The sequence below is a fragment of the Megascapheus bottae genome, chromosome 8 (genome assembly GCF_031878675.1).
Source record: "Megascapheus bottae isolate mThoBot1 chromosome 8, mThoBot2.hap1, whole genome shotgun sequence".
Classification (NCBI taxonomy): domain Eukaryota; kingdom Metazoa; phylum Chordata; class Mammalia; order Rodentia; family Geomyidae; genus Megascapheus; species Megascapheus bottae.
This window is the reverse complement of record NC_143516.1, coordinates 38,838,027-38,865,957: the sequence shown is the minus strand read 5'-3', so window position 1 is coordinate 38,865,957 and position 27,931 is coordinate 38,838,027. Positions and strand designations below refer to the sequence as shown.

General features: G+C 38.5%; 2 protein-coding genes across 5 annotated transcripts in view; both read left to right on the top strand.

The window, feature by feature from the left end:
• Positions 1 to 14,632, top strand: part of Cep57l1 (centrosomal protein 57 like 1) — a 48,323-nt gene extending 33,691 nt beyond the window's left edge. For 3 of the 4 annotated variants that reach the window (XM_090338321.1, XM_090338320.1, XM_090338319.1), the window contains exons 7-13: positions 289 to 405; positions 1,557 to 1,634; positions 2,746 to 2,832; positions 7,043 to 7,117; positions 7,236 to 7,477; positions 10,403 to 10,547; positions 13,143 to 14,632. In XM_090338321.1, the coding sequence (XP_090194447.1) occupies positions 289 to 405; positions 1,557 to 1,634; positions 2,746 to 2,832; positions 7,043 to 7,117; positions 7,236 to 7,477; positions 10,403 to 10,547; positions 13,143 to 13,364 (966 nt within the window). In that variant the 3' untranslated portion in view covers positions 13,365 to 14,632. The remainder of the gene's footprint in view (positions 1 to 288; positions 406 to 1,556; positions 1,635 to 2,745; positions 2,833 to 7,042; positions 7,118 to 7,235; positions 7,478 to 10,402; positions 10,548 to 13,142) is intronic. The other variant, XM_090338322.1, reaches the window with a different exon arrangement.
• An 8,157-nt stretch (positions 14,633 to 22,789) lies between these two features.
• Positions 22,790 to 27,931, top strand: part of LOC150059829 (uncharacterized) — a 156,383-nt gene continuing 151,241 nt past the window's right edge. Inside the window, exon 1 of the mRNA XM_090338323.1 lies at positions 22,790 to 22,893. The gene's annotated coding sequence lies outside the window, so the exon portion shown is untranslated. The remainder of the gene's footprint in view (positions 22,894 to 27,931) is intronic.

Here is a 27,931-nt window from a genome sequence, read left to right as displayed (position 1 = left end):
GTTAATGGATAGGTTTGGCTACTTGGTGAATTTTCTGTGGTAGAATTATTATATACTAATTCAAAGAAGAGTTTATTCTATTAATGTTATATCACATCTTTTTAGCATGTATTTTCTCTTTGAAAGTAATTTGATTTTCTTGTTTTTGCTTGTAAGCACCTAAAATATATACAAGTGTGTGCATGCTTCTTATATATACATTTATATTGCTTTTAATTCTCAGAAATTGTGGTGCTCTGATCCATTGGCATCATTTGCCAAATGCAGGTTTTATTTTTATCCTTCCAGGCCCAGCTTCAAAAAGAAAAAGAACAAGATCAGATGAAGTTGCATGCAAAACTTGAAAAGCTTGATATCTTAGAGAAAGAATGCTTTAGACTGACAACAACCCAAAAAATTGCTGAGGTAAGCTTCTCTTATTTCTTTGAAGTGATGATCAGAAACAAATCTTGGTTTAATACCAAACATACACATCCATACACACAGTAGATCTTAGATTTATAAAACATCATGTACAACTTTGAGTAATACAGATATTAATTGCTACATATAGAAACACTGTAGTCTCTCATAACATGAATGAACTTGATTTATTAAGCAAAATTGTAATTTTGACTTTTATGATGGCAAGACATTTTCATTTGTCTAACATATATTGAAAGTATCATCTCTCTTCATTTATGATCAAGTTATGACTATCCTAGGTTCTCCTTCTCTCTGTCCCACCGTACCCTAATCCCCTTTTAACAGGATTTTCTCAAAGTTCTTTTCCCTCTTCCTTGGGTTATATAATAGAAAGTTCTCCTTTTGAAGCAATACTGTCCTCCTATTCTGAACTATATGATAGATTTATAAGTTGTAATTATTTATATATAAGAGACACACCCACACAGGGCGCCTGTTAAATCTCATTCTTTGGTTTGCTATTTTATTATTTCATATAAGTTATTGTTATTTTCCTGCTGTTGCACTGTATGTGCTCTTTTTTTTTTTTTTTTTTTGCCAGTCCTGGGCTTGAGCTCAGGGCCTGAATACTGTCCTTGGACTTTCTCAAGGCTAGAGCTCTACCACTTGAGCCTCACCACCACTTCTGGCTTTTTTCTATGTATGTGGTACTGAGGAATCGAACCCGGGTCTTCGTGCATGCTAGGCAAGTAATCTACAACTAGGCCAAACTCCCAGCCCCACTGTATGTGCTCTTAAATAACAAGGATTGTATTTTATATTTCTGTCCATGGTCCATCTTCTCTTAGGAAGTACATTCTTACATGCAAATGGTAAACACTGTTATTTTTCTGTTTGACTGGACCATTGAGACCCAAGACCATACTTATTTGACCTTCCATACCTATAATGCCCTGAAACTTCATCATATGGTTTTGTTAATGCAAGTTAAGAAAGCCTATGGATGTATATATTCTTGGTTTTTGCTTTGTTCTGCTTGTATAGGAAGAAAGATCTTTAACATGTCTTGCCTTTTCTTTTTTTTTTACTTATTGCTTTAACTTACCAACTCTTAAAAATCAAAATCTCCAAGTCTGATTATTCTTCTACAGGACAAGATTAAATATCTAGAGGAAAAGCTTAGGGAAGAAGAACATCACCGTAAACTGTTTCAAGACAAAGCTTCTAAGGTAAATAACATTACTTAATATGCCCTGTAAAGATACACACATTTTATTGTTTCAGTATACTTAATTGAACCCTGCATTCTAGATTGTAGTTTCTGCTTTCCTTGATCATTAGTTTCATCTGTTTTGCTATAATAAGAAACTTCTTAATCAGTGAATTAATATACCTGGAAGCATTCCCAAACTTGTTTCCAATGCATAATTCTCAGTTGTAATAACTTCTACAACAGATTATTTTCACTTTGACATATATGTACATGCCACATATACACAATACTTTGTTTTATTTTATTTTATTTCTGCCACTACTGGAGCTTGAACTCAGGGCATGGGCACTGTCGGTTGAAGGCGGTTATTTGCTGAAGGCTAATATTCTGCCACTTGAGCCACAGCACCACTTCTGGCCTTTTCTGGATATATGGTACCAAAGAATGGAACCTAGGACTTCATGCATGCTAGGCAAGCACTCTGCCACTAGGCTAGGCTCCCAGCCCCAATACTTTATTTTTTTATTTTTTTATTTTTTTTTTTGCCAGTCCTGGGCTTGAGCTCAGGGCCTGAGCCCTGTCCTTGGACTTTCTCAAGGCTAGAGCTCTACCACTTGAGCCTCAGCACCACTTCTGGCTTTTTTTTCTATGTATGTGATACCAAGGAATTGAACCCGGGTCTTCATGCATGCTAGGCAAGCACTTTAACCACTAGGCCAAACTCCTGGCCCAATACTTTATTTTTTTTATAAACAAAAGGTATGAAATTATCATAGACATCATGCCCCTCATACAACACATGCACTCACACACACAAACACATACATACACTAGTAGGGGTGTCTTTCTTTTCTTCTTCACAAAGCTGGAGTGTTTTTGTTTTGTTTTTGGAGTGGCGTGTCACTCTGCTGCCCAGGAGGATTTTGAACTCATAGACTTAGCAACAATGTTTTCCCTTTAGTCCCCTAAGTAACTGGCTGAGACTACAGACGTATTGTCACAATTAACCAGACTCAAAAAGCTTTTTTTATACTTATAAACTTTATACTTGTAATTATTATCTTTCATAATATTTGAAAAAAAACTTGTTGCTGTTTAATTCCATGAATTATTTCTTAATATTATAGCTTCAAACTGGGCTTGAAATCAGTAAAATTTTAATGTCTTCAGTTTCAAATTCAAAACACTCCAAGGAAAAGAAGAAGCCATCAAAGGTATGCATGTAGACCTTTTTTCCTAAACAACAACTTTTTTTTTACTTTCTACAATTCTTTTCTTCACCCTTTTAATCTTTATGCCTACCTATTTCCACAAAGGTTTTGAAGAGACTCATAAGAGCCCATGAAAAGAGTCAAATGATAATGGTAGAAAGATAAGCATTTTTCTCTCTTAAACTCTTTTTTTTTTTCCCAGTGCCAGTCCTGGGCTTTGAACTCAGGGCCTAAGCACTGTCCTTGGGCTTTCTCAACACTAGAGCTCTACCACTTGTGTCACAGCACCACTTCCATCTTATTATGTGTATGCAGTACTGAGTATCCAAGTCATCCTGGATGCTAGGCAGGCACTCTACCATTAGGCCAAAATCCTGGCCCATGTTTTAAATTCTTTTTTTTTCTTTCTTTTCTTTTTGCCAGTCCTGGACTTGAGCTCAGAGCCTGAGTACTGTCCTTGAACTTTCTCAAGGCCAGAGTTCTTACCACTTGAGCCTCGGCACCACTTCCGGCTTTTTTCTATATATGTGGTACCGAGGAATCGAACCTGGGTTTTCGTGAGTGCTAGGTTAGCGCACTACCACCAGGCCAAACTCACGGCCCATGTTTTAAATTCTTAAAGAAATTTATTTTGGTGGGCTCCATGGCTCACATCTGTAATCCTAACTACCCATTAGGCTGAGATTCTGTTCAAAGCCAGCCCAGGCACTAAAGTCCGAGGAACTCTTATCTCCAGTTAACCACTAGAAAACTGAAAGTGGCACTGTGGCTCCAGGGGTAGGGTGGTAGCCTTGAGCTGAAGAGCTCAGGGACAGTGCCCAAGCCCAGAGTTCAAGCCCACAACAGAAAAAAAAAAAAAATAGAAAGAAAAGACAAAAAGAAATATATTTTGTGATACTTTTTAAGGGAGGAACAAAACAGGACAGTGAATGCTGATAACAATAAAACCTGGCTACAGTTTTATTTAATGTTTGCATGCAGAAAAAATTTGTTCTTGAGGCCAGGAGTTTGGCCTAGTGGTAGAGTGCTTGCCTCGCCTGTAAAGACCTGTGTTCGATTCCTTGGTACCACATACACAGAAAAAGCTGGAAGAGGTTCTGTGGCTCAAGTGGTAGAGCTCTAACCTTGAAAAGCCCAAGGACAGTGCCCAGGCCCTGAGTACAAGCCCCAGGACTGGCAAAAAAAAGAAAAAAAAAAGAAAAAGAAATAGGTTTTTTTTTTCTTGTTTGTTTTTGTTTTGTTTTGTTTTGTTTTTAAGTGGGGCTTGGCTCAAGGGTTGGGCAGTAGCCTTGAGCTGAATAACCAGGGACAGCACTCAGGCCAAGTTCAAGCCCCATGACCTACACACACACACACACACACACACACACACACACACACACACAAGAATTACTATTGAATACTCTGGCCGTAATTCACATATTTTTTTCTTTTAACAAATTTTCTAACATAACTTTCTCATTTTTAAGTTATATATTTTTGTTTAGTTGCTTCCTTAAATATACCTTATTTGCACAGTGAGCCTTGAAACTGTAAAGCTGAAAAACACTGAAGTAATTCGAAAATAGAGCAAATAATTTTCTTTTCTTGACACTACGTATGTTATGTAAGCACATTCTAGGCAAGCACTCAACCACTGAGCTTCATTTCCACCGATTAACTGATGTGCATTTGGGGGGAGGGAACCCTTTATCTGAGAAGTTAGTGGAACTTACTGTAAACAATTCAGGGAGAAGACAAGAAATAATGGAAAACTAGCTCTTGCAAAAGAACAGTGTAATAGCAAAATCACATTATAAGGGTATTCAAACCCCAAGGTCATAGGATATGCAAATAATAAAGATGGAAAGAATAGCCAGATACCAGTGGCCCAGTCCTGTAGTCCTAGCTACTCAGGCTGAGTTCTGAGGATAGCAGTTCAAATCCAGCCCATGCAGGAAAGCCAATGAGACTTATCTCCAGTAAACTACTCAGAAAAAGCTGTAAGTGGTGCTGTGGCTCAAGTGGTAGAACATTAGCCTTGAACACAAAAGAGGTTCGGGGACAGTGTGCAGGCCCTGAGTTCAAGCCCTAGGACCAAGGGGGGGAAAAAAGAAGAGGGGGAAGAAGAGGAAAGAGGGAAAGCACACTAAAGCTGCTGACAGCAGAATCAGATTAAGAAGCCTCTAAAGGATGGGAATGTGGCTTAGTGGTAGAGTACCTGCCTAGCATGCATGAATCCCTGGGTTCAATTCCTCACTACCACATAAACAGAAAAAGCTAGAAATGGCTCTGTGGCTCAAATGGTAGAGTACTAGCCTTGAGCAAAAGAAACTAAGGGCTAGCTCAGGCCCTGAGTTCAATCCCCAGTACTGGCAAAAAGAGAAGAAGCCTCTGAGAAGCTGCTTACCTCTGAAGTTAGGAGAAATGATATAAATATTATACAGCTTAATAAAATTTAATAGAGGTATAAATAGACTGAGAAAGGAGAAATGCAGTCTTAGAAAACTGTTTTTCCACAGTAGGAGTTAGTAGTTTGGTACTAGATGCTTATAGGGTTATAGTAAAAAAGTTGAAATTATAGCTTGAAATGAGATTATGGCTAACTTTCAGTGCCATGCTTATTCTATAAGCAATTGGGAACCATTAAAGGGTTCTGAGAATAGGGCCATAATTGGACCTGTAGTTCAAATGGTAACTGACAGCAGTATGAGAGTCTTATATAGTTTTATTTTATGTGTAGCCATTGAAACAATCTAAATGAACTCATCTACTACTTCAAGGCCTTCAGCCACATACACTCCTCCCTGACTCCTGGAAGCTCCTAATCTATTCATCATCTTTATGTCAAGAATGTTTATTTATTTTACTATTGTGCTGGTACTGGAGTTTGAACTCGGGGCCTCAAGCTCTTGTTCAGCTTTTTCTGCTCCTGGCTAGAACTTTACCACTTGAGCCACGCCTCTTGATATAGCCATACAATGTCAAGAATGTTCTATAGTCAGGTGCTGCTTATAGCTTATGACTGTGATCCTAGATACTCAAGAGACTGATATCTGGGAATTTTTTGGGGGGGGTGATTTATTGAAAATAAGAGTCTCATGGATTTTCTTTTTTTTTTTTTTTGCCAGTCCTGGGCTTGAGCTCAGGGCCTGAGCACTGTCCTTGGGTTTTCTCAAGGCTAGAGCTCTACCACTTGAGCTTCAGCACCACTTCCGGCTTTTTTCTATGTATGTGGTACCGAGGAATTGAACCCGGGTCTTCATGCATGCTAGGCAAGCACTTTAACCACTAGGCCAAACTCCTGGCCCTGATATCTGGGAATTTTGTAGCTCAAAGCCAGCCTCAGTAGAAAAGTTCATGAGTCCATCTCTGAAATAACCAGCAAAAGGTCTGCTGGATGGCTCAGGTGGTAAATATAAGCAAGAAGCAACGAAGTGAGCATGAGGCCACTGAGTTGAAACCCAAATACTATGAGAAAAGGAAAAAAAAAATGAGTTGTATAAATGGAATCACATAGTATGTAATCTTTTTTTTTTCCTTGAGATCCTGCCAAGATGTTCACTATGATAATTCTCCATACTATTTGATGTTAGGAACCTACCACCAGTTTAATCATTCACTTATCAAAGGACATTTAGGTTGTCTCATGTTTGGGACTGTACAAACAAAGCTTATGTGAACATTTATGTGCAGGTGTGAGCATCACTTTTTCTTCTCTGTGACAAATCTCCAAACATGCACTTAGGACATATTCTTAAGTAAATGTTTCACTTATAAGAAACTGCCAGACTGTCTTCGAAAGTGACTGTATTCCATTTTGTATTCCCACCAATAACATAATGAGTAATCCAGTTTTTTTCAGTATCTTGCTAACATTGATGTTATCACTTTTTTATTTTCATCATTTAATAGGTATACGATGTAATTTTATCTTACATTTCCCTATAGTACCTAATAATATTGACTGTCTTTTCACATCTGTGTATTTTGTCCAGTGACATGTTTATCCATGTCTTCTGCCTGTTTTCAAATAGGCACGTCTGCTTACTGTTGAGTTTTAAGAGTTCTTGTCACTTTCAATGTATGTGAATTAATGCACCTTCTATCTGGCAAATATCATGTTACCCTTTTACTAATTATAATAAAAAAAAGAAAAAAAAGAGTTCTTGTCACAAAAATACCTTTAAATAAAAGTACTTTAAATATTTTTATGTACTTTTTCAATCTTTAGAAAACCTTAAAAAGAGGAGGAGCATCACAGCAAATATATTCAAAGTTTAGAGCATCACCTTCTGTGCCTGAAAAGGTGAGAGGATAAAAATGAACATACTTCCAAAAAAATTCCACTTTAAGTTATTGCTAAGTACTGTTTAAATACTATCAGTCATTTAAATGTGTTTTCAGCTATTTCTTTTCCTTTTAAGTTGGCCAGTGCAGGTTCTTCTATGAATTCAGGATTACAAACCCTTCTACAGATGATGCATGACCATGGTCCACATCATCAGAAACCATTTCAGGTGACTGAATCAAGATGCCTCCATAAGCCTGCCAGAACAACTTTCCAGGGGAGAGCTGTACCTTGTGACTCAGGAAAGTCCGTTTCCATTTGTGACAATTTGTCTGAACTTTTAATGGCAATGCAAGATGAGCTGGAACAAATGAATGGGTATGTATTTTTTTTCTTTACCAAAATATCAAGTAGCAACAATATTAATAGGATACATTTTCTATTTATTTATTTATTTATTTATTTATTTATTTATTTTGCCAGTCCTGGGCTTGAGCTCAGTACTTTCTCAAGACTAGAGCTCTACCACTTGAACCTCAGCACCACATCTGGCTTTTTTCTATGTATGTGGTGCTGAGGAATCGAACCCGGGTCTTCGTGCATGCTAGGCAAGCACTCTACCTCTAGGCCAAACTCCTGGCCCCCTCTTTTTACTTTTAAGATCAATGCTATCTATAAATTCATAAATCTCTTACTTAGCTAATTGGGCCCATTTTGAACTATAGACCTGTTGTACTTTTTGTTGCTGTATTTTTTATACTCTAGGGTTTGTTTGGTTTTGTTTTTCGGTTTTGTTTTTTACTGTATACAATTACTGCTCTTTGAATCAAGGAAGTTTCTGTTCTAAGAGCTGGTCCTACAGACAAATATTACTAACATTAGGATCTGGTAACCTTAGATTATAACTCATAAAAACCTTTTAAAAGTAGATTCTTCTGCCCGGTGCTGGTAGCTCATGCTTGTAATCCTAGCTACTCAGAAGGCTTATATATTAGTACTGCAGTTTGAAGCCAACCAGGAGGAAAGTCCAAGAGACTCTTACTTCCAGTTAACTACCAAAAGCTGGAAGTAGAGCTATGGCTCAAATGGTAGAGTGGTAATCTTCAGGACAAAATCTCAGGGACAGTGTTCAGGTCCTGAGTTCAAGTACTAAGACCGGCACAGAAAGAGAGAGGGAGGGAAGAAGGAAGGAAGGGAAGGAGGGAGAGAGAGAGAGAAAGGGAGGGAAGGAAGGAGAGAGGGAGGGAGGGAGGAAAGGAAGGAAAAAAGGAAGAAAAGATTCACATTTTTGTTGTCATTGGTTTGGTTTGGTTTAGTGTTTTTTAAAGAAACAAGATGGATGATTTCATTAGACAAGTAGGCATATGATTCCTTGTTTTAGACTCTGACTTATATGTATTTCAAGCATCCATAGTTAGGAAGATTCTGTATAGGATACATTATGCATTCAACAGAAATGCCTGAACTATATATTCAGCAGAAATTCCACGATCGTGACTTGGCTGACCTAATGGTTGAACTGGATGGACCTCTATGGAAACATATATCTAGTTCTGTTGACAGCATCTTAAATTCCGGAGTTGTAATTGAAGAGAGTTCTTTAATGCTTCTAGCCAAGGACATTAGAACATTTTATGACATTTAACTTTTCTCTCTTTTTTTTTTTTAACCAGTGCTGGGGCTTAAATTCTGGGTCTGGGTGCTGTCCCTGAGCTTCTTTTTGCTCAAGGCTAGTATTCTACCACTTAAACCATAGCAACACTTCTGGCTTTTTCTTAGTAATAAGAATCTTACAGACGCCGGGAGTTTGGCCTAGTGGTAGAGTGCTTGCCTAGCATGCACAAAGACCCGGGTTCAATTCCTTGGTACCACATACATAGAAAAAAAAAGCTGGAAGTGGTGCTGAGGCTCAAGTGGTAGAGCCCTAGCCTTGAGAAAGTCCAAGGACAGTGCTCAGGCCCTGAGCTGAAGCCCAGGACCAGCAAAAAAAAAAAAAAAAAAAAAGGAATCTTACAGACTTTACTTCCCAGGCTGGCTTCAAACCACCATCCTTAGATCTCAGCCTCTTGGGTAGCCAAGATTACAGGCATGAGCCACCAGACTCAACTTAACTTTATTTTGGTTTTCTTTTTTTTCTCTCTTTCTTTCTTTTTTTTTCCTTTTTTTTTTTTTTTTTTTTTTTTTTTTTTTGGTGCCTGCCCTGTAGCTTGAGCTGTGGGCCTACATACTGTCCCTGACCTTTTTGACTCAAAGCTGATGCTCTTCTATTTGAGTCTTAGCTCAGTGTTTTTACTTAAGCATTTTGGTGATTAGTTGGAGATAAGAGTCTCAGAGATTGTTCTGCCTGAGCTGGCTTTAAACCACAATCCTCAGATCTCAGCCTTCTGAGTAGCTAGGATTACAGGCATGAGCCACCGGTGCCCAGTGATATTTAGCTTTGATTATTAATAATTTAGATTTTTTTGCCAGTCCTAGGGCTTGAACTCAGGGTCTAGACACTGTCCCTGAGCTTTCTCAAAACTAACACACTACCACTTGAGCCACAGCACCATTTCTAGCTTTTTCTGTGTATGTGGTACTGAGGAATCCAACCCAGGTCTTTGTGCATGCTAGGCAAGCACTCTACCACTAGGCCAAACTCTTGGCCCCTCTGACTTCTTTGTGCTGTAGGCTAGCACTCTGCCACTTGAGCCACAGTGTCATTTCCAGCTCTTTCTGTTTATGTGGTACTAAGGAATTGAACCCAGGGTTTCATGCATGCTAGGCAAGCTCTCTACCACTAAGCCACATTCCCAGCCCTAATTTAGATTTTTTTTTTTTTTAAGATTCTTTAGTATCCCAAGTCTAAGAACTTCTGAATGTGTCTAATCTCCAATTACAAGAGCCTGGTTATATTTGCCATTGATTTGATTAGACAACTCTAAAGAAAGAGACTATTGGAACTCTAAAACCTATGAATAAGGAAGGTTATGGCAAACCAAAACTATATCATAACTGTAATATTACTTCATACTTGCCTTTTTGTTGTTGTTATTGTTGTTGTTGTTATCAGAAACCTTCCTGCATAGCCCAGGCTTTCCTCAAATTCAAGTTTCTTCTTCCTTTACCTCCAGTCCATGAGACATAAAGGCATGTGCCATACCATCATATCACATACTGGCCATGTGTCAGACATGAAAGCATTGGATTTTGTTTTATTTTGGTCTGATTTGATATTGGGTTAGTAGGATCTTGCACATGCAAGGCAAAGCACTTCAACTCTGAAATACATCCCTAGCCCTAACATTTTCTTTTCTGTCATAGGGAACGTGAAGAACTATTGAGACAAATGAAGGAAGCTGAAAGCCATTCAGTCTGTGAAGATATAGAATATGAACTAGAACATCTCATCAAGAAAATGGAAATTAAGGGAGAGCAAATCTCCAAACTGAAAAGGCATCAAGACAGTGTAAGAAAGCTTAAGAAAAAGTTGTCTTAATAAAAATATCTGGATTCAGTGTTACATCTCTGTATGGCCTTTCAAATGTGAGGTTGGTCTGTATAGTTCAATAAAGACAGGAGTGACACTCTTCAAAAAGAAAGAAAGTGAGAAAGGAAGGAGGAAAGAAGGAAGGAAGGAAAGGAAGGAAGGAAGGAAGGAAGGAAGGAAGGAAGGAAGGAAGGAAGGAAGGAAGGAAGGAAGGAAGGAAGGAAGGAAGGGGAAGAAACCAGCACCAGTATCTGATGCCTGTAAGCCTACCTACACCGTAGTCTGCAATCTGAGGATCACAGTTTGAAGCCAGCCTGGGCAGAAAAGTCAAGTCCCCAAGAGATTCTTAACTCTGATTAACCGCTCATACTGTAAGTGGGGCTCTGGCTTTTGTGGTAGCGTGATGGCCTTGAGCATAAAGAGGCTCAGGGACTGTGTCTAGTCCCAGAGTTCAAGTGCCACAACTGACAAAAGAAAAGAAGGAAGGAAGGATTCATGTAGGTCTGTCCCTACTGAACTAATTCTCCTAAGATTACAAGAAAGTTACTTACATATTCAGACTTCAGAAACATTGTGAAGTGAGCTCTAGCAGCCTCAGTAACCTGTTATAACATTCAGTTCCCTATCGTCTCTCCTCAAATGCTTTAATGATGCCCCTTGGGTCCCCAGGTCTCTAAGATAGTACTCTTGTCCACCTTGTTCCTCAAACCACACCAATCCTAAAACCAGTTTCCTTCCTAAAACAAGCAGCTAGGCTTTATTCCTCAGGGACCTGTGCTCAGCTATTTATAGTCAGTAGGAAGAGGGTGTTGAGAAGAACTGTACTTGTATGAAGTCTTAATTACCAAGAATGGCATAAGTATTTAAATATTCTAACAGAAGTATTATAGATAAAATATTTTATCCCGAGAATAACTCCATAGTTGAATTTGAGCATTATTACATTACTAGAGCAATAGTCACAGAGTGTCTTTCCAGGAAACCCTGAATGACATTACTTAGCTCTCTGCCTATTTATATAAGCTGATACAAATAAATTACACAAACACATACACACACTTATATAGGAAAGTAATAAAAAATACAGTATCATTGCCTTTATTCTTATAAAGATAACTTTTGAAGCATTATTTTTACTTTCCTGGCTTTTAAGAAGGTAGTAAGTAAAAAGTTTTAAATGTTTATTTTGGAGTAAAGATTGCGCAACTCAGACATTTTCTTGAGATTATATAAGAGAAACTTGAAAGAAATAGATAAATAATCATGTTTCTAGAACTTAATATATATATATGTACTTATATATCATATTTTGAAAGTCAGGATATGTATTCCTTAATGGCTATAACAGTATAAATTTTCAAACATTCCACAATAAAAATTGCCTTTTAACCACATTCTAGTTTGTTCACACTTGTAATCGAAGCTACTCAAGAGTCTGAGATCTGAACATCATGGTTCAAAGCCTGCCCAGGCAGTAAAAGTCCATGAAAAATAACTTCCAGTTAATCACCAAAAAGCCAGACGTGGCTCAAGTAAAAAGTGATAGCCTTGAACACAAAACCTAAGGGACAGCACCTAGGCTCTGAACCCCAGGACTGACACCAAATAAGTAAATAAATAAAAATAAAATTGCCTCCTAGGCAAAAACACATACTCACCCAATGTCTAAATCAGCTCTAAACATATATCTATTAGGCTATGCATAAGTGAAATAGGCTAAGCAGTAGGGTAGACTTAGATGAAATGTGTTGTGGCTTGTCAATAGGAAGTATTGTTTGTACATATCAGAAAAAGAAATTGTTCTTTTAACTTTTTCCTTTGACATTTTTTTAAATATGCACTAGTAGTTTAAGAATACTTTCAAGACAGCACAAACATATACATACATGCACACAATATATAAATTTATTGCTTGTTCTTAGCACCAATTGTTTACTTTGCTGCTATTATCACCTGACAAGTTTTTCCTGTTGTCTCTTTTTTAGTTTTTTACCAACTTCCTATCTTCAATACAGTTTTTCCCTAATTTTACCAAACCATATTAATCTTGCTGGACTTCAACCTTTCAAATCCTCATTATTATTATTTTGCCAATCCTGAGGCTTGAACTCAGGGCCTGAGCACATCCTTGGTCTTTCTCAAGGCTTGAGCTACAGCACCATTTTCAGCTTTTTTCTATGTATGTGATATCAAGGAATCAAATCCAGGTCTTTGTGCATGCTAGGCAAACACTCTACCAGTAGGCCAAATTCCCAGCCACACTTTTTTTTTTTTTTTTAAATCTTGGCAGTACCGAAATTTACACGTTTTTCTAATCAGTTATCTCTCCTTGAACTCTCCTAAGTATTGTATACGTGCATTTTTCTCGTTAACCAGAGCAATACATTCCTTGGAAAGCCTTCATTATTACTACTTAATTAGCACAGTTCAGGCATGTAAATGATCCAGTAAAAATAACTTACTAAATTGAACTTTTAAATTTATTGTAATGTTTAAATGATCAACCTAAGCCATCCATTTTAGAGAGATTTTTTTTTTTTTTACTAAAACATTAGATTGTGTTTTTCTCCCCAGGTCCAAAAACTGCAGCAGCAAGTTCAAAACTCAAAGATAAGTGACACTTCGTGTATTCATCGAGAAGATAGCAACCTAAAAGGAACAAAGAACATAAAAAACAGCTCCAGGAAATGTTTGAATGAAACTAACCCTTTTCAGAAAAACAGCAGCTCTCATCCCGTACAAGTTCATAATGTTCAAGTGAAATTGAGAAGAGATGATATCATGTGGGAGCAGTAACACAATAGCAAAACTGTCACCTTAAATGAACTTTGTCTGTGGGCTCTTGAATTACCTAGTGTGCTTTTAATATACCTTTCTGAAATTTTAATTATGTTTCTGGCCTCTATAAAGCAGGAAGTTATGTTTTAAAAGTAATGCTCAATCACTTAGTAAGACTTTCAAATTACTTTTGTTTTTTTACCAGACTCTGGCACTATCATGTTTTAGAAATATTGCTCATTTTGTAGGTATCTTATACAAAGTCAAAGAAATTGTATTAGATTAACAATGCGTAAATTCAAGTTAAATCTGAGATGGAAGTATTATCCCAGTTTTTTGTTTACTAGGTTTAATTTTCCTCATGCTGAGTCCCTCTTATTTTAAAGTTGTGGAATATTTTTTTTGGTGAGGGGGAGGGAAAAAAATTTGTGGATACCTTTAACCTAAGGTTTTTTTGTTTTTGTTTTTGTTTTTTTGGCTAGTCCTTGGGCTTGAACCCAGGGCCCGGGCACTGTACTTGGACTTTCTCAAGGCTAGTGTTCTTCTACTTGAGCCACAGCACCACTTCCAGCTTTTTCTGTTTATGTGGTACCAGGGAATCGAACCTAGGGCTTTGTGCCTGCTAGGCAAGTACTCTACCACTAGGCCACACCGTCAGCCCTACCTAAGTTTTGTGTGACAATTACAAGTACTGACTTTATTTTTTTGCCAGTCCTGGGGCTTAAACTCAGGGCCTGAGCACTCTCCTTGGGCATTCTCAAGGTTAGCTCTCTACGACTTGAGCCACAGAACCACTTCCTGCTTTTTCTGTGTATGTGGTACCCAGGAATCAAACCTAGGGCTTCATGAGTGCTAGGCAAGCACTCTTACCACTAGGCCACAATCTTGGCCCTGACTTTTAAGTTTTAGAAGACAATAAATCAACTACAGAAATTTTCCCCTGCTATTACTATTCTCATTTATAAATCTAATTTTTTTAACACTGGTCAGCTATATATCTTACTCTTTTACAACTTTATTGTGTTATGTATGTTTATCAATATTAATTGACCCAAAATCTATAATCTAGGACTCAAAAACATAGTATATTTTTTATAAGAGCAAGAAGAGGAAGTCAACTATTTAATTACATCATCCAGAAAAAAATCAGGCATGTAGTTATATTTTATTTCATAAATATTTTAATTCAACAAATATGTTTTCAAATCAGTGATGTCATAATGGATTTCTTTGTATATAAATGCTTTATAATAAATTCATACTTACGATGTGTCTTTCCAAAAGCCTATGGAAACTAGTACATCTCTTCTGACTTCTCACATTTTCTGAAACACTAGAGAACTGAAAGTCACCAACTGGAGTAGCGGTAGAAAACAGAAAAACTATAAGAAAAGGCAAAGTCTCAGAAGATAGGGTAAATGATAGTGATTCCTAGAGGTAGATTCCCAGGGGAGTGGAGAGTGTCCAAGCTATAGGAATGGAAAAATGTTTAAGTCAGAATCTCAAGGAGCTAAGAAAATAACTTTCAAGATAATCTTTAGGTTTTCCTAAATATTATAATTATATAGGAGAAAGTAAATCATTGTGGACTTTCTGGGTAGGAGAACTGTGATTCATTCTAATAATGAAAAGAAATGCCATATTAGGAGCTTTTCCATACCTGGAAATAGGGAAGTAACTGAAAATAGGCAGATTGATATATGGAATTTAACTTGAAAATATGAAATGGCAGAGATAAAATTTTCATGTCCTGGTTAAATTGTCTATGTGCCCTTGGATTGCTTTTTCCTCCCCCTTATCCATCAGCTCCTCAGCCCTGGAGATGATCCACACAGTACTCCTTTGAAGGTTTACCACAACACCCATTTTTCTACTTTGCCTGTCTTCCTTGGGGAAACTAGTTCTATAATTTAAGCCTAACCAAAACAAGAAAAACCCACCAGGACCATAATGTGGCCTTTTATTTTTGTACCTTTGCTTCCTATACACTTAGGAAAGTAGATAAATATTCTTAGCTAACCAGCGAAGTCATGTATGAAAATATATTCTTTTTTGTTTTTGTTTTTGCCAGTCCTGGGCTTGAGCTCAGGGCCTGAGCACTGTCCTTGGACTTTCTCAAGGCTAGAGCTCTACCACTTGAGCCTCAATATCACTTCTGACATTTTTCTATGTATGTGGTACTGAGAAATCGAACCCAGGTCTTTGTGCATGCTAGGCAAGCACTCTACCACTAGGCCAAACTCCCGGCCTCTGAAAATATATTCTTATTTTTAAAATGTTTTTGAAAGTCAGGTGCAGTGGCTCACTCCTGTAATCCTAACTGCTCAGGAGGCTGAGATCTGAGGATCAAGGTTCAAAGCCACCCCAGGCACAAAAGAACCTACAACTCTTACCTGTAGTTAGCCTCTGGAAAACAGAAAGTGGGGCTTGGCTCAAGGGTAGGACCTGAAGAGCTCATGGACAGCACCTATGCCATACACACAAAAAAAAATGTTTTGGGGCTAGAAATGTGCCTTGGTGGTAAAGTGCTTACCTAGCATTCATGGAGCCCTGGGTTTGATTCCTCAGTACCACATAAATAGAAAAAGCCGGAGGTAACACTGACTCCAGTGGTAGAGTGCTAGCCTTGAGCAAAAGCTCAGGGACAATGGCCAGGCCCTGAGTTCAAGCCCTGTGTGTGTCTGTGTAAATTATTATAAAGGTCTTATACAGAAGGGTTACCATTTTGTGAGTGAGGTAATGAGTACATTTCTTTTTGGACAATGTCAATCTTTTCTTTGCTCTCTCCCAGTTTTTCCTTCCTGTCCCTACCCACAAATTGTGTAGCTCATTTTCAACAGAGTGCCTAGTAAGTGCCACTGCTGCATTTGTTCATGCTTTGTCCATCCATTTCTGTGCCCATCCTTTCTTCCCAAAGACAGATGAACGTACAAATGACACAAGAAAGAAAAGGCCTAGTGATGGAGTGCTTGCCTAGCATGCACAAAGACCCAGGTTCAATTCCTCAGTACCACATACATGGGGGAAAAAAAGCCAGAAGTGGTGCTGAGGCTCAAGTGGTAGAGCTCTAGTCTTGAGAAAGTGCAAAGACAGTGCTCAGGCCCTGAGCTCAAGCCCAGGACTGGCAAAAAAAGAAAAGAACTCATTTCCATTTCCTGGAGTTCATTTCCATAAATATATCATCAGAGGCATATAGGTATTGTGCCTTTGTGTTCCTCCTCTAAAAGTACCCCCTTTGATCTTACTATGTGTGAACGTCCAGAGTCCTGAATAATTTATCATGTCCTACTGTATTTTAGCATGAGAGAGAACGTAATGCCATTTGTCTCTGGGTTTGGCTTACCTCTCTTTACATGAGTTGTAGGCTCATCCATTTCCCTGCAAATGACATATTATTCTTTCTAATGGCTGTGTGAAATTCCATTATGTATAAGTACCACAATTTTTTGGATCTACTCTTCTATTGTAGAGCATCTAGGCTGTTTCTATAACTTGGATATTGTGAATAGTGTGCAGTAATTATGCAAGTGTGTTTACCCTGGCATATGATGTTCCAGGTAGAGTGGTATGGCTGGGTCATAGGAAAATGTTTTTTGAAGAACCTCTAGACTACTGTGCAACGTGGTTTTATTTACATTCCCACCATCAATACAATAGGGTTCCTTTTTCTCCATATCCCTGCCAGCATTTGTTGTTCAAATTCATAAGGTGGGCCAAACTAACTCGGGTGAGATGGAATCTCAGAGTTGTTTTGATTTTCATTTTCTTTACAATGATGTTGAAGATTTCCTCATGTTTCTTTGACATTTTTATCTCTTCTGAGAAGTCTCTCCTTAGCTCCTTTGCCCATTTAGTGACTGGTATATTGGCTTTAGGAGGGGTCATTTTCTTGAGCTCCTTGTGTATTTTTTATATTAGGCCTTTGTCAGATATATTGCTGGTAAAATTCTTCTCCCAGTCTGTTGGCTGACTTTCAAATTAGTAACTATATTCTTTACTATGCAAAAACCTCTGGATGTGGTCCCATTGTCACATCTCTCTCCCATCTATTGTGCCCCTGGGACTCTTCAAAAAGTTTCTGCTTTATGCCTATAAGTTCCAGTGTTTCTCCTATACCTTTCAGTAATTTCAAAGTTTCAGGTCTGACAGTGAGGTATGATAATAATGCATAGGGACAGACAGGGATCCATTTTTAGTTTTCTGCATATGGATACCCAGTATTCCCAAAACCAGTTGAAGAGGCTATCTTTTTCCCACAGTATATCTTTAGATCCCTTGTCAAATAGCAAATAACTAAGTGTATAGTTTTATTTGTGGGTCTTCTAATCTGTTCCACTGATCTTTTGGCTATTTTTGTGCCATACCATACTGTTTTTGTTATTGTAGCTCTGTGGTAGAGCTTGAGGTCTGGGATTTTGATGCCATCAGCATTCCTTTTTTTTTTTCCATCCTAGAATTGCTTTGGCTATTTGAGGTCTTTTATGATTCCATATGAATTTTTTATTATTGTGGTAAAGAATGTCATTGGGATTTTGATGAGGATTGTGTTTAATTTGTAGATTATGTTTGGCAGTATGGCAGTTTTCACAGTATTAATTCTACCTATCCATGAGCATCTTTCCATTTTCTGAAGACTGGCTAGAATTACAGCCACGAGCCACTGCGCCCGACTTCAACACTACTTATGCAATATTCCAGAGGTTCCAGTATGATGTGTATTCATTTCCATTAAATTGTAAGAACTTTATGATTTCCTTCTTCATTTCTTCAATGACCCAGCTGTTGTTCAACAGTGTGTTATTCACATTCCATGTGTTTTGGTATTTTCTGTACTAGATTCTGTTGTTGAGATATAGTTTTAATTCTATTATGTTCAGATAGGATGCAAAGAATGATCTCAATTATTTTGCATTTGCTTAGGCTTGAGTATGCTATAGTCAGTTTTGAAGGTTTCATGGGCTGCTAAGAAGAATATGAATTGTGTGGTTATTGAGTAAAATAGTCTAGATGTCTATTATATCCATTTGAGTTATGGTGTCATTTAATTCAGAGATTTTTTTTTTTTATCATGGGGCTTGAACTCTGGGCCTGGGCACTGTCCCTGAGCTCTTCAGCTCAAGGCTAGCACTCTTACTACTTAAGCCATAGCACCACTTCCAGTTTTCTATCGGTTAATTGGAGATAAGTGTCTCAAGAACTTTAGTGCCTGGGCTGGCTTTGATCTTTGATCCTCAGTTCTCAGCCTCTTGATTAGCTAGGATTACAGGTGTGAACCACCAGTGCCCGGCTAACTCAGAGACTTCTTTGCTGATATTTATTTGGCTGACCTGTTCTTTGGTAAGACTAGAGTGTTAAAAGTCTCCCACTATTATTGTATTTGTTGTCTATCATGTTCTGGAAAGCTAAGGAATGTTTGTTTAATGTATTTATGTGCTGTATTGTTTGATGACTACATACTAACCACTGTAATTTCCTCTTCATCAATTATTCCCCTTATTAATAATGACCTTCTTCGTCACTTTGTACTGATTTTAACAAGAAGTCTATTTTATCAGATAACAGTATGGCTACTCCTTTTTTTTTTGCCAGTCTTGGGGCTTGAACTCAGAGCCTGGGAACTGTCCTTGGACACTTTGCTCAAGCCTAGCCATTTGAGCCACGGTGCCACTTCTGGCTTTTTCTGTGTATGTGGTACCAGGGAATAGAATCCAGAGCTTCATGCATACTAGGCAAGCATTCTACCATTAAGCGCCATTCCTGCCTTCTTGAGAGACCTTTTTCATCCCTTCACTCAATTTATCTTTGAGTGTGAGATGAGTTTCTTGGTGACAACAAATAGTTGGATCTTATTTTTCTGATACAGTCTTCTCTACATCTTTTTGTTTGGGAGTTGAGCCCACTGATGTTTAATGTTACAATGGAGATGTATGTCATACTGTACTTTCTGCCATTTTGTTGCTTTCTTGTAGTTTGCTTCTTTCCTTTTGTGTTTATTAAACTAGTCTGCTAATTTTTATTCAATGCTATGTTTCCTTTACTTTGATTGTCTTCTCCACATAGTAGGTTTCCTTTTAGTATCCTTTGTAGAGCTAGTTTAGTGTTCATGAGGGTTTAGTGTTGTGAAAAGTTTTAGTTTCTCCATCAGTTTTGAATATTAGCTTCTCAGGGTACCACAGTTTAGGTTGGCAATTGTTGTCATTCAGAGTTTGAATTATACCACTCCAGCTGTCCTTGCATTCAGAGTTTGTGAGAAATCTACAGTGATTCTAATCTTTCCATTGTAATAAAGTACCTTCTTTAATTTTGTTGCATTTAAGATGAGTTGCTTGTGTGTGTGTCTGTGTGTGGGGCGTGGGGGTGTTGTGGGGGGGTGTTGCCAGTCCCAGTCCTAGGGCTTGTACTCAGGGCCTGAGCACTATCCCTTGGCTTTCTCAAGACTAGAGCTCTACCAGTTGAGCCACAGCTCCACTTCTGGCTTTTTCTGTGTATGTGGCACTGAGGAATCGAACCTGAGTCTTCGTGCATGCTAGTCAAGCACTCCACCATGAGGCCAAACTCCGGGCCTCCTTGTTTTTTTGTTTTGTTTTGTTTTGTTTTTAAGTCCAATATTTTTACAATATGTCTAGAAGTGTTTCCTTTTGGTTCCTGGCTGCTAAGAGTTCTGTATACCTCTATTGGGTAGGTGAGATTCTATCTCTTGAGGTTGGGGAAGTTTTCTGTTATTTTGTTTAAAAGGTTTTCAATGCCTTTGGTTTTGAATTCTTCTCCCACATCTATCTCGAGCATGCATAGATTGATCTTTTGGCCAAATGTGCCAATTCTTAAATGTCTCTTTGATATGTTCTGCGTGTTTTTCCCATGCCTTTTTTGTTCTGATTCCTCTGCTTTATCCTCAACTCCTGATACTCTGTTCACTACTTCATTTATTCCATTGTCTATGTTTTGAACTGTGCTTTGCAATAGGGAGATCTAGCCTTTTATTTTTCCATGTTCTTTGTTGTCATTAACTCAATTTTGTCTTTCATTTCCTTAAGTTGTGTAAAGTGTCTTTTGTTAATGTCATCATAGATGTCCTGTGTTTGCTTCCTAATTTCCTCTCTGCATTCTTGTGTTTGTGGATGTGTATCAGTCATTTGTCTCATTATTTAATGGTTCTTTTGTTCTTCCTCTCCACTCTCAGAGTACTCCCCTGAATTGTTGGTTTATGAAAGTGGCATGTTATTCTGCTTCTTGATGATTTTTTTTAACCAGTCCTGGGGCTTGAACTCAGGGCCTGGGCACACTCCTTGAGCTTTCTCAAGGCTAGTGATCTACCACTTGAACCTTAGCACCGAAGAATCAAACCCAGGGCTTCATGCATATTAAGCAAGCACTCTATCACTAGGCCATACTCCCAACTCTTTGTTCATAAATTTTATCATCTTTCACAGTGATTTATACATCTGGGTTCAGTGACTTATGCATCAGACTATTCATTTTAGGCATTAGATTCCTTGGTTTTCTTGTAGGTTTTGGTGTCCCCTACAGGCTTTGGGTCCAGCTGAGTACTTCCCCTCCCATTGTATCCAGTGGTATGCTATTTAGCCAGGTACAGATGGTCTTTTATGCCTGGGCTTTCAGGGGCTGTAGGCTATAAGCTGCCTCCTATTCAAGAATGCTCAGGCAAGCTTTTGTGGCTGAGGGCATGGCATAGACCCCTGGCTCTGTGGGAGACTGCATCCTGTGGGAGAAAACATAGCTGACCAGGCACAGACCAGGTACTATGGACAGGAGCATTGTACATAGGATACCCCAGCAGGCTGTCTGGATACAACCCTCACTCTATGCAGGAGGAGCTTCTCACAGAGGGGTGCATATACTGGGTTCTGGATCCATCTGGATGCAAGCAAACTCAACACTATCGCACTCCAGTGTTCTAGGCACCTGGCCGTGTCCAGTTTGGAAATGTAACTTTGGACTTCTGTGCCTGACTGGGCACAGACGCCTGGCACTATGTGCCACCAGCTGTAGCCAACTCAGGGTACATAGACTGGCTAGGCTGGGCACAGATGGGAATAAAGTAGGATACAGCAAGTGTTCCTCTTAGAGATAGAGGTGTGTGATTTTTAGAGTCCCTGCTGTGTACAGTGGCTGGCATTAGGGGCTCTGCAGAGGCTGTTCCCAGGGTTAGAGGACTGGCTGATATTAAAACCATTTGAAAAATATATTAAAATACATTTTAAGTTACTTTAGAAATGCTTGCACAGTTGCAGTAAGGATTGAGTGTTTTGCATAAAATCAGTAAACTAGAAAAAAACATAGTTTGGAATGGAGAGATATGAGTTCAAATTCTAACAAATAGTTTGGAATGGAGAGATATGAGTTCAAATTCTGACTCTAGTGTTCAGGAGCTTGTACAAGCCAAATAGCTTTGGAGAGCCTCAATTTCTCTGTATAATAGGGATTATGCTAATCCTATCTTACAGGGTTGTCATGAAGAATAAAGGAAATAAGTTCCATGTTTCTTTTTTTTCTTTTTCTTTTTTTTTCTTTTTTGCCAATCTTTGTGCTTGAACTCAGAGCCTGAGCACTGCCTTTGTGCTTTTCCTCAAGGCTAGAGCTTTACTACTCAAGCTTTTTCTATGTATGTGGTACTGAGGAATTGAACCCAGGTCTTCATGCATGCTAGACAAACACTTAACCACTAGTCCAACTCCCAGCCCCAAGTTCCATGTTTCTTAAAGAAATAAAAAGCAGCTAGAAAAGAAGTTGGCATTTAGTAATAACTCAATGTTTGAGTCTGAGTGGCCAAATAAAACAAAACTTGTAGAACATATTTACATGGGTTGAAGTCTAAAACCAAAAGCCTGAATATATTCTTAGTAACTAAGTAGGAATGTGCGATCTTTCTCTCTCTCTCTCTCTCTCTCTCTCTCTCTCTCTCTCTCTCTCTCTCTCTCTCTCTCTCTCTCTCTCTCTCTCTCTCTCCCCTTCCCCCTCTCCCCCTCTCCTCTTCCCCCTCTCCCCCTCCCCCTCCCCCTCTCCCTCTCCCTTTCCTCCTACCCTCTCTCCCTGAAGGGAAATTATTTTGGCTCCTTTCCAATTTCAGGTTTCTAAGGGAGAGGTAAACACACACACACACACACACACACACACACACACACACACACACACACACAGAGTCAAACCATAGTTCAGAAACACATGACACAGCAGCTTGGTTTGTAGTTTGTTTTGGTTGTCAAGGTGACATTTATTACTACTAGGAGTCGGTAATGGTTTCTTGCTTCTCCATCACAGCTACTGAACTGAAATCAAATGTTTGCTCATGAGTGCCTATTAGCCAGGGCCACTGCTTCTTCAGTAGGTGGAGCAAAGGCCTTTTTTCCTGGATAGGGCATTCTGTGGTCAGTGTACAAGAGTTGCTGTAGCAACTCACAGCTGGGCTCTCCCGAGCAGAAATGTGCCATGATTTCATTGATTTTGTTCACTAAAGTGAAAAACAGAGTTGTTTCGGTTTTGTGTAATTAGAAAAGGGGATAAATGGATTTGGAACTTTCTAGAAAAGGTAGGTCTCAACTTGGATGAAACTGTGAAACCAGAAAGTTCAAGTATTTTGAAGCAGCAGGTATTGTAACTATGCTAATACTGGAGATGGGAATTGGATCAACTGTCTTTGGTGGGGCATTGATAATGCGACACTTTTTTATTACATTCTCATTAGAAATATTGCAGAGAAATGCTGTTTCCAACAGTAAGATTAAGGTGGAAGATATCTGATGTATAAAGTAATCTATCTGCTTGGGGCGTTTACTTGAAAAATACTGGTGTATGGGTGAAGTTGTGTTTTGCTGTACGCAAGGCCTCATGCATGCTAGGCAAATGCAATTCTGCTGAGCTTCATCCCCAAGCCCTTGAATTTATTTTTGAGATTGTATGGTTTTACTCAGAAAATGTAATTCTAATTATAAAATAGTATATTTTTTTGGCCAGTCCTGGGGCTTGAACTCAGGGCCTGGGCACTGTCCTTGGACATTTTTAAATTTTAATTGTAATGTATAGAGGGGTTACAGTTATATTCGCCAGATAGTAGTTGCATTACTTCTCACACATTGATACCCCTTCACATGTTTTTGTCCCCATTTCCCTCCTCCACCCCTCCCAATCATCTTGTTTTCCCCCCTTCTCTTTCCTATTCGTTGGACATTTTTTTTCTCAAGGCTAGCGCTCTGCCATTTTAGCCACAGTGCCACTTCTGGCCTTTTCTGTGTATGTCATACCAAAGAATCAAATGCAGGGCTTTGTGCATGCTAGGAAAGCACTCTACCACTAGGCCATGCTCCTGGCTCCAGTAGTAATTTGTTCTTAGAAACATTCTCATTATATAGCCCAGGTTGGTCTCAAACTTACAACCTTCTTCCCTCAGCTTCCCAGATGCTATAATAACTGGTATGTACCACCATAGCTTAGATAAAGTAGTAGTCCTCATTCATCACAGCAAAATTTCAAAAACGATGGGGGAAAAGGGTGGTCAATTATGCTGGATAGGAGTATGTGTGATGGCCCCAAATGCACCAGCTGCCATTGTTGGTGCAGAGTAAATAATGAGCCCCTAATGGGCTTTCTGGAACTCTAGTCAGGTGTGACTAAAGCAGTAACACTGGGAACATTTAATTGTATGTGAAATCCAGATAAGTACAGCTGGCTACCAGACAGGTGACAAGAAAAACCTCTCTACCGCATAATAGCATCTGTGAGATAAAAAAGCTCTTTGCAGGTACTATTGCACCTTTAATTAAGGTGAGGTGAGAATAAATACAAAATAATATTGACTATCACTCATCTAGAAATACATTTATGTCTTGGTAAATAGACCTAGTTCGTATCTGAGCTTAGTTTCTTCCTGCCCTATCTACTTATTTCAGTGGAACTTTTCTTTCGGTTCTCTTTTTGTAGTTTATCATATAAGGAAAATAAAAAAATTATGAAGTTAAAGCTTTAAAATGTCTGAACTAGAAATTTCTAATCTCAGAAGTTGTCACAGGATGATCTCTGGTTCAAAGCCACCCTGGGAAGGTACATAGCAAGATACTGTCTGAATAAGAAGGAGGAAGATATGTAGGTCAAAGTTTGTTTCATAGCTATAGTTTATTTACTCAAAGAATTGGTTGTATTTTCTTTTTTGACAGTCTTATTGAAAGTATTCTTCTGGTATATATTCATGAATTCCTATTGGGTATACACGTCCTATAAGATATCAGAGGTAATCATTAGAATCATAAAATAGCATCCTTGGGCTGTTGATATGGCTCTCTTGCATAGCATGCCTGATGCTCCGGGTTCAGTCCCCAATACCACAAAGTATCCAACATTAAAAAAAATTATATGTGTATATACTAGTGTGTAACTCTTGAAAATATTAGCAGATGATAGAGAATAGATTGAACCAACTGTGATAATATTAATAATACTCATAAGTAGAGTAACAATCTGCTTCATACATTGAGGGTCCTGGGCATCATGAGATATCATTTAAAACATTCTGTGACTGGTGGAATCAGCTTTCTATAAAAATCTTTTAAAACTACTCTGCCTAGATTTTTCCATGGCTTTGCTCATTCTTTAAGTCTCAATTTACCATTAAGAAGCACCCCTTAGCTGGTACCAGTAGTTCAAGTCTAATCCAGCTACTTGGAAGACTGAGATTAGGAGTATTGTAGTTCAAGGCTACCCCTGGCATGCAAGATCAGTTCAAAATAGCTGGCCACAGTGGTGTGTGCCTGTTATCTCCAGTGTGGGAGGCTGTGATCAGGTAGAACATTATTACAGGTCAGCCATGCAAAAAAAGTACACAAAAGTCAACCTCAGTGGAAAGAATTTGGGTGCAGTCGCACAGGCGTGTTATCCCAGCTAGGATGGAAAGCCTAGATTTTAGGTAAAACCATGTTTATGCATTTTCCTGGGAAAGAAGTGAGGCCTATCTCAAAACTAACCCATGCCAGAAATGGCTGGAAGCATGGCTCAGCAGTAGACCACTTACCTAGCAAGCAAAAGGTTCTGAGTTCAAATTCTAATACTGAAGATCAAAAAGCCTCCTTTACCTCTTCTCCCCAAATGCCTCCCAAATCTGACATAGCTGTCACTTCCATGTATTTGTACTTTGCACACTTATTATTTCCCTTCCCAATAGACTGTATACTTCATGAAAACAAAATCCTTTCTTGGTCACGCTGTAGCCCAAGCACCTAGCACAGTACTTGGCCCAAACATAGCTCAATAAATATTTGTTTGATAATTACATATATTATATAAAAAATTACTGTCTTGGACTCCTGCATTGTGTCCTAACAAAATAGACTAAATATCAAAGCAGGAATTACTTATACTATAAAATCACCAGACCTTTAAGACATTACCAGTCCTTTCAGGTAACAAGAGCAGAATTAGACATATTTTCCTAGTGGACAATTCATGATAATGAAGTTCCCTTTAATCCTTACCAAAGGAAAAAAAAATTAAAAGCTGATGTAAGCCAATAGTCTATTGTTTTATTTGGCTTACAAGCAAAATAACTGGGATTTGTTTTGTTTTTGTGAGATGAGATTAAAACCAGGACCTCACAGATACTAGACAAGCACTTTACCACTGAGACACATTCCTAACTTAAGGAAATTAACTTTGAAATGATCATTCCACCTTTCCTTTCTGCTTTCTTTGTTCCTTATCTCCTTTTCGTCATCAGTTGGAATACTTACTCTATTTCATGGAATAAAGCGTTATCCATTTTTAAGAATCATAGAACCAATTTAAATATATTATGATTTCATGGAAGTATATTTAACCTTAGGTCTTATTGGACTCGTTGACGCTGCTGTTTCAAGCACCAGTTCCACGGCTGTATTTTTTTCACCTTTAAAGGATGGGCAGCCTTTTATACAGACACTGGTTAAGAATAGCCCAGCATTATTTGTTTGGGACAGGGCAAAGATTACTTTCACAGGCAACAGCCACTCAGAATGATTCCTTGACTTAATGATACATTCTGAAGAAGAATTTTGAGAGCCAAGAGGTTGTTGTTTTGTTTTGTTCTGTTTTTTTGTTTGTTTGTTAGATATTAGTCTGCTGGATTTGTTCATGCAGCAAATGTTACTGATCTTTACTAATCGAGCATGCATCTCAAAGCACTATGAATAATTCTATGGGAGATTCAAGGACAAATCACTTCTTTCAGTTGCTTATAGTCGGAGGAGAGATAAGACATGTATATAAATATAATAAGAAAGGAAATCGTAGGTGATATAAGAAGTATAATGACAAACTACAAATTCTTGTCTGCTACATATAGCACTTATCTGGCAACCAAGTTCTTTGGGAGTTGGTCTGTTTGTGTTTTCTTCACCCTCCACCACGCTTTATATAGTTTCCAAACCTTTTTGCCCAATACCCATAATGGTCAACTACTCTTCATTAGGCTTGTTGATTAAAGATACTGATTTATTTAATAGATTCAAATACATTCTATCCACAGCCAGGCCATAGCCACCACCATATTCAAAGGTGTGAGAAAAAAGTAGGTATGACAGAAAGAGGGAAGTGGTAGGGGTGGGGAGAAGAAGACCCATATTAAATGACTTAGACTAGAACAGAAGAAAGTACATCAAAAAGTTATTCCAGGGACCTGTTATTGACTGGTACGGAATTATGCAAATGAGCTCCACTTATTCTAATTATCTTAAGCCCCACCCAATTTACTCACATGTCAGCTTTCTTCAAATTACACCCCAGAGATTATTGGATTATCAATGATTTAGTGAATTATTGTGAACATTTGTATTGTGTGTGTGTGTGTGTGTGTGTGTGTGTGTGTGTATTTGGTGTATACATACCAGTACTAGGGTTACAACTCAGAACCTGGCTGATGTCTCTTAGCTTTTCTCTCAAGGCTAGTATTCTATCCCCTGACCCACAACTTCACTTCCAGCTTTTTGGTAGAGATAAGAGTCTCACAGACTTATTTTTTGTTAGTCCTGGGGCTTGAACTCAGGGCCTGGGCACTGTCCTTGAGCTTTCTCAAGGCTAGTACTCTACCACTTGAACCACAGCACCACTTCTGGCTTTTTTTCTTTCTTTCTGTGTATGTGGTACTGAGAATCAAACCCAGGGCCTCATCCATGCTAGGCAAGCACTCTATCACTAGACCACACACCTAGCCCTCACAGACTTTTCTGACAGGGAAGGCTTCAAATCATGATCCTTATATCTCAGCCTTCTGAGTAGCTAGGATTACAAGAGTAAGCCGCCACCACCTGGCTTCACTACCAGCATTTTAAAAATGATTCTAAATGGCATTGAAAAAAATCAGAGTTCTTCACTTAAGTGGAAATAGCTAATGTTTTGAGAAGCTTTATAAGTACCAAAATAATTTCATTTTTATATTTATTATTATTATTTTTTGTCATGGGGCTTGAACTCAGCCTGGGCGCTGACCCTGAGCTCTTCAGCTCAAGGCTACCACCCTACCCCTGGAGCCACAGCACCACTTCCCATTTGCTAGTGATTAATTGGAGATAAGAACCTCACCGACTTGTTAGTGTCTGGGCTGGCTT